We start from the raw sequence: 17,508 nt of genomic DNA on the forward strand, positions 1-17,508 counted from the left end.
TACAGAGTAACAAAGGGCGCGGACTAGCGCGTGAGCTTGCCATTGATCGCGTGCTCTCGGAAGACCCCACAGGCAACTCCGAGACGGGGGTTCACATGTCACACAACGGAACCCTAAACATTTCACGCGACGATGTTGGTGAGGTTACACGTGTCTTCATTCTTAAGAATGGGGGTAGTGACCTGGCAAGTAGTGAGGGGCAAGGAATGGCATCGCTATCCAGAACGTCCTCCATAAGTAACTCAACAAGTCAACATGGCGGCAGCATCAGTGATAGTGAAGGAATGGGAAATTGTGACAGTGATAATGTTATTAGTGGGATGTTGAGGTCAGCTGATGAGGACGTTGATCCAACCTCAGACTTAGGAGCAGACCTTCAACACATAGAAGAATGGTTGAAAACTCGTAGTGACAGTCTTTCAAGCTTCGACTTCGACACAGAAATCAAACCGTCTGAAGTTGACATCAATGACTTTTTCAACCTCAAAACAGGTGTTCAATTTCATGTCAGTGGCCAGGATAATGGTTTGATATTTACTAAAGATAATGTAAGTGAGACCGGTAGTACATCTGGTATTTTATTGCCAAATCAGTTAACGTTTCCTGATGGTGACAGTTTAAGTGGTAGTGGCAGCCGACGTAACAGTTTTACCAAGAAGTTAGAGACACTGATGCAGGTAGATAAAGGGCTCTTTGAAGAACTGTTATTGACTGATCCTAACAAAAAGAATGGAGGTAAGAAGTCAGATGGTTTGCCATCCCTGCAAGCTGAGGACAGAGGTTTGTTTGAAGAGCTACTACTTCCTGGAGCTCATGAGGAATGGGCCAGACATGCCCAGGAGCTGCTGCTTGCAGTGTCTGCAGAAAAAAAAGAACCAACCACTCCAGGACCTGGTGGTGACCAGTTGTCTGAGGGGATGACATGTAGTGTGCCACTGCAAGAAACTTCGCAAGAACCAGTCAGAGATCATGACACATCAGATGAGCTGGACTTAATGGTTAATAACATGCAGCCTATTAAGTTGATGAGTCCTCAGGAGATTGAAAATATGGCATCACGACCACTTGGTTTTGAAGAGACTCCAGTTAAATCTGAAGCTCAAAGAAGCCAAGTTCAGAGTCAAATTGAGGATTTCATATTTATGCCTTTCAGTAGCAGAAGTTGTGAGGATAACAGCACTCTTCCACCAGACTTGCTGACTAGTCCAAACAGTGAAGTGGACAGCAAGCTTTCAAGTATTTTGGCAATGGATGCCTCAAATGACACATTAGAAATTACTGGTCCAGATTCAAATGATATGTTGGAAAATCTAAGTAAGACTCCCCCAAAACTGGAGAGAAGTATTTCACCAGGGACATTTTTAGTCAAATTAGAACCGAGAGAAAACAGAGATACCCATGATAAAGTTTCCACTTCATTAAGTGTGTCTGTGGCTTCTAGTCACTCCGCGTCATCAATGCCACCTCCCCAGACAACTTTCCTTACTACCTCTGCAAATTCTGCTTCATCAATCCAGGCACCAACTTCAGTTAGTGATTTACACACGAATGATGTCACAAAGATAAAATGTCTGCCAGCTGTACCTAACTGTGCTGTAACAACTCCTGTTTCTTGTGGTTCTGTTCTCAGTATGACACCTACTGTTACATGTAGTTCTGCCCTTGCAGTGACTGCCACTGCAACAACATCCACAATCAGCATTCCTCAGAAGAGCCTGTTGAAAATACCCTCAGGTCCAGTTCGAGCGGAAATAAAGAAATTGCCTGTTGGAGTAGTTCAGCTTAAGTTGGCAGGCCCTTCTGTCACCTTACTTCCCACTGCAGTGTCAACATCGTCCACCACTGCTACTACAGACACTTCTCATCTGCCAAGGCCTGCACTCATCCTTCGTCCACTTATTTCTAATAGTCAGCAGTTACCAGTGACACAAGCATCACAGCATCAAGTCACAACTGCAGAAAGTATTGCAACCTCAAAGGAAGGTTCAGCATTGACATTTGCTCCACTCAAAATGGTAACAGTTCAGTCAGCACAAAAGCCTGGGACTGCAAACATAACAATAACTGTCGATCGCAAAGCAAATCTCACAACAGTGAACATAGTATCTTCAAATAATGAACACACTGTATTTAAGATCAACACTTGTGACCTTGTGCGTGCTGTGTCAAGTATACGTGAACCACACTTGGATCCTCTTGGGCTAACTCCTCAACAGCTTTTGAGGTCAGCTCACACAGCTCATAGACTCATTCAGGAAGTCCACCAGCAAGGCACAAATCGTAACTCTAAAGGTCAGGGGAAGGAGTCAGGTCTTGGCCCTCAGAATTTTGAAATCAACCAAGTATTACAGGAAGTGAAGGCGCCAATATCAAGGACACAGCAGGGACAGCTGGCTTTATTACGACAAGCAGCAGTAGCTGGGACTTCCATTACTTCCACATTGCCAAATACAAGCAGCTTGACTGGAACAAGCAGAGTACCAGTAGCTGCTGCCAGTGCCATTGGCACGGCTATCCGACCAGCAGTTATTGGCACAACCCCAATATTAACAACCATACCTTCAACTGGGTCAGTCATCGTGCCAGGATCAGTGTCTTCAGCCATCGCTGGAACAGTGTTAACAGCAGCAAAAGGCTCCATGTCCAGTCTGGTAACACAGAAGATCCAGGGGGAGACATCCATACCTTCAGCAAGAACAGAGAAACCAGTTCGTATCGCAACATCTTCGGTGGCAGTCGACAAATCACACTGTAAGTAGTTAAAAACATTTGATACTAATACAGTACTCTATTATTGTACCTGTATTAAGGATTGGGTGTAAGAGATATTTACATGAACATAAAAATTTGTTGATAATGCAGATTCATTCATTCTCTCTCTCTCTCTCTCTCTCTCAGCAGTATGACTGCTGTAGTTGTACTGTTCCAGTATGTTAACCCATTACCTCCCACAGTTCTTGTGTGAGGGATTGTGCTGGAAGGGCACTAGGTGTATAGTACTTCTCTCCCCCTATCAGCACTTAGTCGTGAAGCTCATAGGTCCCTATCCCGGGGACTCACTCGTTTATTAACTTTTGAAATTGCCCAGGTCCATCCCACGCTGAGGATGCTGGACACAAATCCTTATCATCATCATCATCATCTGGGCCTCCTTTCCACCCAAGGGCAGGGTGAGGAGTAGCAATGTCCAGACAGCAAAAACTTGCCCAATCCAATAGGCCACGCTTCCATTCACTCCTCATTCAAGCCCCCGGAATCCTGGCTCTACTGGATATGCCAAAAACATTCACCACATTCTGCTGCTTCACACAAACGTATCCGATTGAATCTATCCAGACGCTGCCATGCTCACAAGGGGTGCCAAAATCCCTGATCATGCACTTCTCCTCACAACATTCATCCAGCCAGCTCGATCTCTTGTCTGTTCCATAGCCTCACCGACTTCCAAACCTCTCTTCCTCAAACACTCATCCACCACATCTCTCCACCTTCTCCCTGGCCTACCTCACCTCCTTCCTCCTTCAAATTCGGTCAGGTATACCTTTTTCACCACTCTATTGTTATCCATTCTTTCCACATGACCATACCATCTCAAGACACTCTCTTCGGTGCTGGTGTCCACTGACTTCCTCACTCCACACCTTTCACGAATCACATTATTTCATAACCTATCCACCCTCCGTACTCCACATACATTCCTCAGCATTCCTATCTCCACTGCTCTTACTCTTGACTTTACATTAACATGCCACACCATAGTCTCACACCCATATGTTACAGTTGGCACTAACACTCCCTCATGTAAGCCTTGTGCAGCTGCAACACTCAGGCCTTTGTTTCTTATGAAGGCCTTCATTCCACCAGCTACTTTTCTTCCTTGTGTCACTCTAGTTTCAACTTCTTTTGCACATTTTCCTCTCTTTTCTGTCTCTGTATCCAAGTATTTGAACTCTCTCACCAATTCCAGTCTCTCTCCATTCACTGTTACATTGCACTGGGAGTCATCTTCTCTCTCAATAACCATCACTTTACTCTTTTCAACATTTACTCTCAAGGTGCGACTCTCACAGACATCAGCAAAACTCTGCACTAGCCTACTGAGTTCTTGTCCAGTACCTGCAAGCAGTACTGCATCATCAACATACAACAAATTTGAGATATTCCATGTATCACCATTCATTACCAACGCCATCCCTCTCTCTATTACTCGTGTTTTTACTTCTCTCATCACCCCATCCATATATATATTGAACAACCATGGGGACATCACACAACCTTGTCACAAGCCCACATCAATTGTGAACCATTCACTTAGATGCCCATTAACCCTTACACATGCTTCGCTACCATCATAAAAACTCTTGACAGCACCTAGCAGCTTACCATCTACACCATACTTGCAGAACACTTTCCACAATCCTACTTTGTCATATGCTTTTTCCAGATCCATGAAAGCCATAAACACTGTATGGTCCTTCTCACAAGCCTTCTCTATCTGTCTCACTGCAAATACTTGATCCACACATCCTCTGCCACTCCTAGAACAACCCTGTTCATCACTCACTAGGACTTCTGATATCTTTCTCACTTTCTCTATAATAATTCTTCCATATACCTTCCCTGCCACACTCAATAAACTTATGCCACGATAATTCTTGCACTCTCTTCGCTCACCTTTAGTTTTGTACAGGGACACAATCACAGCCTTTTTCCACTCTGTAGGCACAGTTTCACTCATCCATGCCTTCTTACATATCTCCAACAAGCACTTCATTCCACTCTCTCCACTACACTTAAGCATCTCTGCATACACCTCATCAACCCCAGCTGCTTTCCCATTTTTCAGCCACTTCACAGCACTCTTCACCTGTGCGAGTGTCACGTCTCCTGGCACTACATTTCATCTCTGCACACCCCCAAAACCAATCATGTTTACAGCCGCCTTGCTCTCTCTATTCCCATTCATCAGGCTTTCAAAATATTCTTTCCATCTGGTCCTTACTTAATCTCCATGGGTGAGTAACCTACCACCTACATCCTTCACACCATCACATTTCTTTCTGCTTTCACTGCTACATTTCCACACCTTCCAGAATAACTTCCTATTTTCAGAGTAGTTCGCATTCATTTTTCTTCCCAGATCATCATTTACCTCCTTTTTCCTCTTCACTAATCTCTTTACGTGCTTCTTGCTCTTAATATACTCAGTTCTTATTTCAACTGAACCTCTATCCTGTAACCACTTCAGCCACTTCTTCCTCTTTTCCTCCACCGCTCTCTTACCCTCCTCATCCCACCATGCTCTACCCTTTTTGTTGATAATCTTGCCACACCACACACCACTTTAGCATTCCTAACTAAGCAATTCCCTATGTGCATTCCACAGACTGTCCAGATCCAACTCATTCCAGTTCACTGATTCTAACTCGTCCTCTGCTTTGGTCCTGTAATCATCTGCCATTTCTTTGATCCTCAGCTTCTCAACTTTCAGTCTTTCCCTGACTGCTTCTCTCTCTCTCGATCCACCTCACTCCTCTCAGCTTTATCTTGCATACCACAGTCATATGATCTGACAGACCACCACATTGTCCTGTCACAGCCCTCGTATCAGCATCCATTCCCATCATTGACCTCTCTACGAGCACGTAATCAATCAGGCTTCTTTTAACACGATCCTCATTTCCTCTATACCATGTATATTTATGTTCATCATTGTGTTTGAAATACGATTTACAAATGCACAACCTCCTCTACTGACACATATCCTTTAATCGATTCCCATTATCATTTTCTCCTGGTACTCCATAACAACATATTATGTCATCCTCAGGACCAGTGCCTACTCTTCCGTTCATATCCCTCATCACGATCACTTTATAGCTCCTGCGCATTTCTCCCATTACTTCACTCAGGTCATCCCAAAACCTGTCTTTCTCTCTCTTGTTCCTGTCCTCACACGGTGCATACACTACAATCACTGCCACTTTCACCTTCTCAGACTTGAACTTGACATACATACACCTTGTGCTGACACATTTGTAGTCTCTCATTCCACTCTGCCACACCTCATTCATCTTTATTTGGTTGGCTCCACTCCACCAACATGTGGCGCTCTGCAGAGCTGCCAATATTTTCCAAAATAATATAACATGTATTGATACAATTATTGCATTATAAACTTAATATTAAAGAAGATTATAAATCTAGGACTTGGTAATAATAATAAAACTTAACAGTAAAATTAATAGTAAAAAAACATGGTTATGCTTACTTAAAAGTATTAAAAACTAGTACCGTACCGGTAACTGCGATTCAGTAATGCCCACTTTCAATAATGTGATACATTTGACATAAGACTCTTAATACTCACCCTGACACTATAGTAAATAACAGTCATACTGATTTACACATAATAACACAATAATGTCTTCTGTCAATTTAATATTGTTCACATTACAAAGTTTCATAATACATAATAATAATCTCTAATACACTTGTCTTCCATATCATAGCAGTCACTAAACAAGAATTTTTTTGGCCTCCTTTTTAACCCCTTAACCGCAGGGACGTCGGAAGCGCTTCGTGCCCGTCCCGCGGGGATAATTACGCTCCAACTGACTCTTTAAAAATATTTGCCAAAAATCTGTTATTAGTCCTTGAATATTATAATTACATATGCATATGGCACATACCTTCAGCTTTCTCCTGGGATGTTTGTTGAGCCTTCATCGACTACTGTAGGACCTGTGGAGACTTCTGAAGTTGGGTAACGAAGTCTCCACTTTACACTTCCCAACACCTCGTAATATGATTACCACTGCCAGATATTATCGCTAGAAACACTATTCTGTGAATTTCAAGTACGGTAGTTTGGAATCCACACTCCAAAAAAAAACAAACACTGAAAGCAATGTAAATTAGGAGCGCATACGAGCTTTCCACCTTTTCTCGTTCCCCACTGGTATTCTGAGGCAGAGCTGTCATTTATTATTTGTAAACACACTCACACTTCATATTTCTAGTACTTTATTACACTTATTTATATATACAATATTTATCCATTAGTTTCCTTCACTACTAGTAGTTTATTTTCATTCCGGGCATTCACTTTCTCGTTCAGTAAACTAGCATAGAAAGCGAAGCTTTCACTTTCACTGTCATTACTCCAAGTATTTATACTCATATTCTCATATTAGTAATTATTTACATTTCTATTTACATTTTCTATTTTATTTACATTATTTACATTTCTATTTTATTTACACTATGTTATGCACTGTCACTTGCAGTAACTAAGGTCTCCTTTCCCTTGGAGCCAGGACGATCTTGGGACACTGAAGTACTTGTTCTGGGAGTTCCTGTCACCATATCCTGCACTGGCTCATCACATGATTCACCAGAAAGATCGTAGTCACTGTCCATCATTATCATGGATAAATTAGCCAGTTCACGTTCCACAGCAGTCACTTAGTCCTTTACCCCTTCCCACACAAGGTTTAGTAGGGGTAGAGGTCACAGGGCCCTTTGCAGTAGGCTCAGAAGCAGCGGAAATGGTGGGGTGCGAATCTGACATGTTTTCACCTTGAAAGACGACAGTAAACTGAATGATGTGGCGTATTATGGGTAGGGAAGGGTTGACAGTGTCAGCTTGGTGACAGCTGCTAATTTATATGCTGTGAAATGATTGGCAGGAAATCAAGACAATACATAATAAATTAGGTAGTTCCAGGTGAATATAAATATCACTTAGGCTTATGAGAACAGGTCAGACGGCATATTTCAAGGGTAAATAAACAGGGAAACTTAGCGAACGAGTGCACATGGGGTGTTGCCAGGTGATAATTACCCAATTCCAGGTGTATGGCAGTATCAATTACCTTTTCTCTTTTTTATATATATTATTTTGTATAAGAATAGGGCATAGGGCATATTTCAATGGATGTAATGAGTGGAAAAATCCGAGCAGGATTTGCGTAGCGCGGCATGGCTGGGCAGGTGGGAGAAGAGGGTAATGGAGGGGAGTCAAGGACAGGGGAAAAATGGCTAAATTGTCAACAATGAATGGGAGTACAGATAACGTACTGTATATGGGCAGGGAAGGGTTGACAATGTCAGCGTAGTGACAGTTGCTAATTTGTATACTGTGAAATGATTGGCAGGAAATCTAGACAGTACATACCGGTAATAAATTACGTTGTTCCAGGTGAATGTAAATATCACTTAGGCTTCTCCCTTCCTTTCTTATATATATTTTTATTACGAGAATAGGTCGTACGGCATATTTCAAGGGTAAATAAACAAGGGAAATTAGCGAATGAGTGCACTTGGGTGTTGCCAGGTGATAATTAGCCCATTCCAGGTGTATGGCAGTATCAATTACCTTTTCTCTTTTTTTTTTTATATATTATATTGTACAAGAATAGGGCATAGGGCACATTTCAATGGATGAAATGAGTGGAAAAATCTGGGCAGGATTTGCATAGGGCGGTGCGGCTGGACAGGCAGGAGGAGAGGGTAATGGAGGGGAAGTAAGGAGTGGAGTCAAGGACAGGGGAAAAATGGCTAAATTGTCAACAATGGATGGGAGTACAGATGACATTAGCAACGTTGATTATAGCTGGACACTGGCAGTAGTGACAGATGATACATGCCACCACTTGAAAGCCCAGGTGAATTCAAAATAACACAGAATCACAAAAGTGAAGCCCCGTGGTATGATCCCTTGCGCCCGAGCGTCACGAAAGTGACGCCCCGCGGTTAAGGGGTTAAACAGATCCACATTATTACTGCTCTTAACAGCACTTGGTAGTCTATTATATAGTCTGGGGCACAATTTTTAAAGGCTCTAAAACCAATGTCTGTGTTACACCTTGGTTCTAAGAGTCTATAGCTATCAGAAGCATGTCTTACTACAATATCTGTCTGTAATTCAGATGGTTGTAATAATTTCCTTAAGTATATAATCCAGTTTCACAGTCTCCATTGCCACGTATGTTATAACACAAATTTAATATATGATTCTAGGCTTAATTGGCAACCAGTGTAGTTCAATGAGAGCTGGTGTAATCCTCTCATATGCCGGCAAATTCATTATTAATCTAGCTGTTTTTTCATAATAACTTGCATTTTCTTCAGTTGATATTTAGGCAAATTGTAGTACAGAGAATTACAGTCATTTAATCTATTAATGACATAGTTATGTAGAAGCGTCTTAACAATATACATCCAAATATTTCTTTATAAAGGCAATATTTCATCATGCCACTTTTACAGTTCCATTTATTTGTTCGTTGAAATTCATATGGTTATCAGTAATCACACCTAAGTCCTCGACCTTCTCAGATACATTGACAATATTTCCATTAATACTAAAAGCCTGCAAACCATTCAACCCTCTCAGGACACCCCTTTTACCAGTAATCACACATTTTGTTTTATCTTCATTCAATTTTTGTTGTTTACTATCCATCCATTTCTTAATGTCTCCCATAATCCTAGTCAACACGGTTTCAGTGTCCAGTACATTATTAATAGACAAATAAAACTGAGTATCATCAGCAAAAAGGTTAAAGACCACTCCATGTTCCCTCAGCAAAATAGATTTGTCAGTCTTTAACCCATTAGCTCCCACTGTTCCTGTGTGAAAGATTGTGTTGGAAGGGTACTAGTCGCAGTGTACCACCTTCCACCTATTGGCTCATAGCCGCGAAGCTCATAGGTCCCTACCATGGGGTTCCCCCCTTTGTGAACTTTTGAAATTGCCCAGCTTCCTCTGACACTGAGGAAGCTAAGAGCAAATGTTTTAAAATATGCATTCTTGTGATCTTCCTGGTAGCTAGTCATCGTCACATTTCTTTTTTATAAAGCCTTATATTCTTCTGTTGTACCTTGGGAAAAATCTTCCCAGACCCAACGTGAGAACTTAGTCCAGCTTGTTCCGGATTCTAAGTCACAAGCATTCCCAGTCTCATTTTCTCGTACGGTTCTCTCCACTCCCCATTAATTGCCTTCTCTCCACTCCCCCATTATTTGCCTTTCACTCCTCCCTTTCCCATTTATCCTCCACCACCCAATCCTTGCCGTTTCTCACTTTGGCTCCACACCCCATAGTTTGAATTTATTTTTACTTTGTTGCACCCATGTATTTTACTTTTTTATTTATGTATTTATTAGTACCCTATCGATGAAACCGGTTGGGGACTATAGGTTTGTTCAGTTCCATAAGTACGTCAGTCCATCTGCAATTTCATGTCTGCTCTGTATCATCCACATGCATGGACAGATTTTGATATAATTTTACAATTGTTCCACATACCATGACGGTGTGTCACACGCAGCGACCAGCCATCTACTTCCAAGGTCAAGGTCACACTTGGGACTCAAAGTTGGGTGCTGCCATACTTAACAGCCATACCTACATTTGTCATCATCATCATCATTGCCAGACGCCATGTATCCCAAACAGGGTGGCCAAGGGCTTAGAGTTAATTGTTTTACAGGGAGGGGCACTAATCCTCCACCAACCCCACTTGACACGTAGGGATGCCAACAGCATCTGGTGTTCCCTGGCGGTCACCCATCCAAGTACTAACCAGACCCAACGTTGCTTAAGCCATAACTTCCACATGCATGTTCCTTACACCATGACAGTGTGTCACATGGAACAACCAACCATCTACTCCCAGGGTCAATTACATATGTATGGTTATCATCCAATAGGGGACTTTGTATTGCACGGCAATACCGAATTCACTTACAGTATTTTATATTGAAATTTTTAAAATGTAGTTCAGTTGATTTTCAGATACGTTAGTTTTGTTGCAAGTGACTCCTACCCCTAGAGGTGTGTGAAGTCACACTCGGAAGAGAATCAACAAAATCAAATTAAATGTCATCTGAAAGTCAGGTATGGAACAGACCCCTCCCTCCAGTGTCATTAGCCAATTTAACCTAACCTTGAAAGCCACTCAGACCTTGAAAAGCAGCTTAGCTTAAGGCTTAAGGAGAAGGTGTAGTGTAGACCTCCTCAACTGCCTCTGCGTTGCTGGGGATAGAAGCTATCGCAGGGTGAAGGTCATGCGTGACTGTCGGAGAAATTACTTACGGGACAATATTGAAATCTCCATAAAGATGCATTTTGACAGAAATGCCATAGGGAAGACATCCCTCCCCCCCCTCCCCCATTTCCAGTTTGAGGATATAAAGTCACAGAGTACACTGAAACAAAGGAAAATTAAACCATATTATGTACTGTGGTACTGTACAGTACTCTGGAACTGTGTTCCTCAGTCTATTTCCTATAGCCCATGACCTCCAGTCTGTCAAATGCAGTGTGTCCAGGCATCTCGAACAGAACTTTAATTTGGTTCTGCTTTGTTTTTCATTTTTCTTGGAGGGAACATTCTTGTGGGCTTCTAACCATTGGTTCCTTCTTCCTTGCATTAAAAAAAAAAAAAAAAAAAAAAAAAAAAAATCTTTGGAAGGTACAGTAAAGTTCCATGCATGCATGATAAGTGTTGACCTTTACGCATTGCCTTGCTAATACACATACCTGGTAGTGAAATTTTCATGTGTAGGCTTACTCATGATTCTGCAGTCTTCTCACTGTGGCATTGCACACCAGTCTTCTCAATCTCATTTCAGTATGCCCGTTTTTGGTCAGTGTCATCCATTATTACTGTACGTACGTTGCAGTATTGCAAGTCGTTATATTTCTTACCTGAAGGATATACAGGTAGGCCTATACCTCGATATATGATACCCTGGCTGAACGATCGAGGTAGAAATACCACCATACCCCGCCTAACGATGGCCAAACCCTGGTTTAATGATGGGTTTTGTTTTGTTTTTTACCAATTTTGATGATGTTTTAGACAAAAATTGTGTTTAGGTTGATTTGTAAACAGTTCTTAGACTTAATGTGTTTTAGCCATAGATGGGGTGAACATTGTCATTTTGGGGTACAGTTTACCGTTTTTTTCCAGACTTATAGTTGATGATTTTCAGATTTTATTTGTTGGTTTTAGTGAGTTAATTACAGGTGTTAGGCCTAGGTTAGCTTCTTTTACAGCTGTGAGGCTATTTAGATTGGCTTTAAACTTGGTTGGGGGGGAAACCTGAGGCTGAAAAAGGCATCCCGTTACTTTACATATTAAAACCACCCTGACATACAATACCATACCCTGCCTAACAACGGGTTTTACCTAACCAATTACATTGTTAAACTGGGTTATACCTGTACATGGATCTGCTCAGTTCACTTTATGGAGCAAATGGATCCGTATCACATGCACTACACTAACAAATGCCAGACAGTGCCTCAGTACATGGGTATGTGACAGGTGCAACACATCCACAAATACTCCTGTCACACCAGCCACAACTTCCTTCACTCCCTCTAGCAATCCCCCCCTCCGCAACTTACACAGCCACAGACATCACAACTCATTCCCTGTACACAAACACTACACCGAAAACACAGACACACACTGCCTCAGACATGCATAAACATATTACAGCTGAATGTAGACGGTCTTTGGAGAAGAATGTCAGAAGTACAGTATAGTAGATCCTCACATTAACAGAGATTGATAGATAGGATATCAGATTTAATGGACACTACAGAGGCCACTGATTCTTGACTATAATGATCATTGTCCATTAAATAGGTCACAGTAGTCCATTTAACGGGTCACAGTATATGTGTTTCCTACTCTTTTTTACTTCAGCCTGGCCTTAAATTGCACTCTCTCCTTCATGATTGCCGAAGTGTAATAGCCTAACAGACTACTGTACATATGGTATTAACCTCTTCGTGGCCGCCGGTGTTGAATGACGTTTAGCCAATAAATGGCCGCTGGCGTCATTTGAGCACGGCCTATAAAAAATGGCAAAAAGTTTGGGGAAGTGAACGAACGTTCTGAACGTCTTCAGACTGACCTACGCAACACTCCCATACATCCCATCAAGCAGTTCAGAGCCTGCTGCTGAAAAAGTGGATTTTTAACTTTTTTGCTCCTGTCCATGCCTAAACAACCACAACTACACCCATCATCTCAACCCTGACAGAAGATATCATCTTTGTCCTCTCATGTAAAACACACACAACCACCCTGTTTATGATTATGAAATAATACAAGCACAAACAAAAAAGACATTATAATAAGAGAAAAATACATTTTTGCCTTGGTATCTTTACCTGTTTGCTCAGGTTTGTTGTACTGGTTTGGATCATTCGATGCAGTGTTACTTGTAGAAAACTGTGAAAACTTTTGGGAGGTGAACGAACATCAGGGACATGAGACTGACCTTCACTTCACGCTTTCATGCCTCATTTGTCAGTTCACCACCTGCTGCCTTAACGAGTGGATGTACGATTTTTTCACTCATGGCCATACCTAAACACACGTAGTTACACCCATTATCTTGACTCAGACAGAAAATATCTTTCTCCTCCCTTGCGAATCACACACAACCACCCTGTTTACGATTATAAATAAACCCAACAATAAACAAAAAAGACATGAAAATAAAAGAAAAATTTTTGTTTGGCATCCCTACCTATTTGCTCAAGTTTGTTGTACTGTTTTGAATCAATTTACATATTCTTTGCCTTTTACAAGCATAACAGGAAAGTTTTCCATGTTCACGTGATGCTTTCGTGGATGAAAAGGCCTTCCTTTCCTTCCTGCTAATCAGCTCATGTGAGGTGCGTATGGCAAGTTGTCACGCAATTCAATCCTCACTGTTCAGCCTGTACACTGAAGGGATGATGTTTATCTTATTTAGGTCTGAAAACTGACACTCTCACCTCCCTTTTCCAATGAACCCCATCACCCAGACTACACAAATAAGTCGATACTACCATAAACACAATAAACACCGAAAAATGCAAATAAATTCATAATATAATTTTTTACATTCAAACCTTGTATATTATGTATCAGTACTGAAAAACTTCAAAATACACATATATAGTTACGTCACACCTTTTCAGCACCATTGACAATGTTTTTTGGTAAAAAAAAAGTGCGATGTTGCATCACTGCAGTACCTATGCGTTACTAGTATCAGCTGCCAAAATTTATGTAACTTCCGCATTCAATTGCATGCCACAGGATGGGTCTAGGAAGCTGAAATTTACACTGTCAGGTGTCTCAGAACTTCCTCTTCAATATGGCATATAAAAAAAAGATCAGTTTTCGAAACTTCAGAAAATGGCTCCAGCATCAGCCATGGGCATACATAAAATTCCGGACCCATGGCCATGGAGGGGTTAAATGAGTACCAACATTTTCTAGGTGCCCACACAAATCAAATGGGATGCAGTTAGGAAGTTTCTTATTTTATCATAAATTTCCTATAGATCTATCTGTTCATAGCCAAGTGCCATGTTTTCTATAGATTAAGTAAGTGGCTTTAGGAGTGGCAAAGGATGTGTGGATCAAATTATCGCAGTGAGACAGATAGTGGAGCAGGCCTGTGAGAAGGACTATAAGGTGTTTATGGCATTCATGGATCTGGAAGGAGCATACGACAAAGTAGACAGAGAAGTATTGTGGAAGGTTTTGCACATGTACGGTGTAGATGGTAAGCTGCTAGGTGCTGTCAAGAGTTTTTATGATGGTACCCGGTAGTGAAACGTGTAAGGGTTAATGGGCATCTAAGTGAATGGTTCACGATTGTTGTGGGGGTGCAACAAGGTTGTATGATGTCTCTATGGTAGTTCAGTATATGTATGGATGGGGTGATGAGAGAAGTAAAAATATGAGTAATGGAGAGGGGGATGGCATTGGTAATGAATGGTGAAGGATGGAATATTCCAAATATGTTGTATGAAGGTGACTCGGTACCACTTGCAAATACTGCACAAGAACTTGGTAGACTGTTGTAGAGTTTTGCTGATGTCTTTGAGCGTCGTGCCTTGAGTGTAAATGTAGAAGAGAGTAAGGTGATGGTTATTGAGAGGGAAGGTGACTCCCAGTGCGATGTTATAATGAATGGAGAGAAACTGGAATTGGTGAGATAATTCAAATACCTAGGTACGGTGATAGAGAGGAAAATGTGCAAAAGAAGTGGAAAGTAGAGTGACCCAAGGTAGGAAAGTAGCTGGTGCAATGAAGGCTTTGATAAGAAACAGAGGCATGAGTATTGCAGCTGCACGAGGCTTACATGAAGGAGTGTTAGTGCCAACTTTAACATACGAATGTGAGACTGTGGTGTGTCATGAAAATGAAAAGTCAAGAGTGAGAGCAGTGGAGATGAGAAGGCTGAGGAATGTGTGTGGAGCACAGAGAGTGGATAGGATACGAAATAATGTGATTTTTGAAAGACGTGGAGGGAGGAAGTCTATGGACGCCAGAATCAAAGAATGTACTGAGGTGTTATGGTCATGTGGAGAGAATGGATAACAATAGAGTGGTGAAAAGGGTATATCTGAGCGATTTTGAAGGAGGGAAGCCAAGGAGAAGGTGGAGGGATATGGTGGATGAGTGTGTGAGGAAGAGAGGTTTTGAATTCGGTGAGGCTATAGGACTGACAAGAAATCGAGCTGGCTGGACAGATATTGCGGGGAGAAGCGCATGATCAGGGACTTGGCACCCCTTTTTAATGTGACAGCGTCCGGATTGACTCTATTAGATACGTTTATGTGAAGCTACAGAACGTGGTGAATATTTTTGGTGTATCAGATAGAGCCAGGATTCCAGGGGCTTGAATGGTGAGTTAATGGAAGTGTGGCCCATTGGAGGGCAAATTTGGGCTGTCTGGACATTGCTACTCCTCACCTTGCCCCAAAGTGGGAAAGGAGGTCTGAATGATAAACTGAGAAAAACACACACACACACACACACACACACACACACACACACACACACACACACACACACACATTCCCTGAAAAGGGTTACATAAGTTTTAGTGTGTGGGTATGCAGGAGTTGATTCAGATAAAAAAGTTAGGTTGAATTTGTGCTGCAGGTTCTAATTTTTAAATTTGTAAAGATGCCTCCTGTGATTCTATCAGGTCATCACTATTTCCTCAGTGAAAACTGAAGGTGTGGGAGTGTCATTACGACCAGGTGCCCCGCCTACTATGGTCTCTGTCCCGTCAGTGCTGGATACCCTCTCAGCCTCAGCCCTGGTGACACCCGAGCTACTACAGTCCTCGGCTCAGTCTCCATCCTCCTCCACCAATACTGTCAGTGATGATGATCTTAATGATGAAAATCCAGATATGTGTACAGGTATGTTGGGTCTGTTATTTTATTTTATTTTATGATTTTTTTTTTTTTTTTTTTCCAGTGTTTGATTAATAATGGTATAGTACATCCTATCAGCCCAAGGATGCCTTCCAGTAATATTGTGGGTAATTTCAATGATATTTCAGTGTACAGTGGGGCACCAATATTCGCGCCTAATTGGGTCCAAAAATAATGCGCGAAAGTGGAATTAGCGAAAATTGGGGCATTGTCTTTATGGCAAAAAGGCTAATTGGTTCCCGGTTATCCTAAAGTAAGATCAGATTTTCATTTTCACTTGCAATACAGTACATCAAATCACTATTGTACATTGCATTGTGAGATACAAACAATAAAAACTGTACAGTACACATTATATGAGGAGAAACATACCACAGAGACCAGGTTGAGGTGTTTAATGGATGTTGGGGGTAAGTATCCGAGCCTTTCCTCCCGACTTTGAATGTCCCGGCCACTTTTTATCACCACCACTGCCTCCCGGCCCTCCCCGCACACCACCAGGCTCTCCCCCCACACCACCAGGCCTTTTCCCCACACTACCAGGTATAGTAGAGGCCATTGAACCGTGAGAATCCAACACAATGGAGCTAGCACGCTCGTACACAATGGCGGGAATGGGTGGACAGAGTGTTGACATGACGTCATTCAAGATGGCGGTGGGTTGCGGGCGGGCGGTGCAGGAAATTCAAAGTTCAAAATATTGTCCCAAACCCAAAATTTGTGCGCGAAAATCGATTTTTTTCAAGCGAAAGTGGAAGTTAGGGAATATTTGGTGCATGCCGCGAAAGTGGATTCCGCGAATCCTGCTGTAGCGAAAGTTGGTGCCCCACTGTAGTTTAAGACCCCTCAAGCTAGAAGCAATCTACATTAATGCATTCAGTCCAAGGACTCTGTTATTTATTTTGTTTGTTTATAATTATTAGCTTTAATGATGAAAGCTAGAACATATATTCTGCTTTGGAGAGATCCCTCAGGATGAAAGGAATACCTGAATAATTACAGCACTTCATAAACTACAGTACAGCATTGTATGAATGACCAAGTACCCCACCTGGGTAGCTGCCTTTGCTGAGAGGGGTAGCACTTTCCTGTAACCCTAGCAAGGCTATATGATCTACCTAGGTCTAGGTTGGGGGGAATAATCCTTTAAATCCTAAGCTGAATAAAGGTTGGTGGTGTTAGATAAAGTAAAATAAGGTGACATCCTCAAGTTAATGAGGTGGCTGTTTTGGACTGAAAGCCATAACATT

At 41.8% G+C, this 17,508-nt stretch overlaps 1 protein-coding gene across 1 annotated transcript in view; it reads left to right on the forward strand.

Annotated features, from left to right (window-relative positions):
• The first annotated feature begins 95 nt into the window (after positions 1–95).
• LOC145393007 (uncharacterized) overlaps positions 96–17,508 on the forward strand; it is a 75,171-nt gene continuing 57,758 nt past the window's right edge. The window contains exons 1-2 of the mRNA XM_080267324.1: positions 96–2,751; positions 16,043–16,243. Coding sequence (XP_080123450.1) covers positions 96–2,751; positions 16,043–16,243 — 2,857 coding nt within the window. The remainder of the gene's footprint in view (positions 2,752–16,042; positions 16,244–17,508) is intronic.

Source organism: Coenobita brevimanus, chromosome 23 (genome assembly GCF_032717465.1).
Source record: "Coenobita brevimanus isolate Jiangsu-jjx chromosome 23, ASM3271746v2, whole genome shotgun sequence".
Classification (NCBI taxonomy): domain Eukaryota; kingdom Metazoa; phylum Arthropoda; class Malacostraca; order Decapoda; family Coenobitidae; genus Coenobita; species Coenobita brevimanus.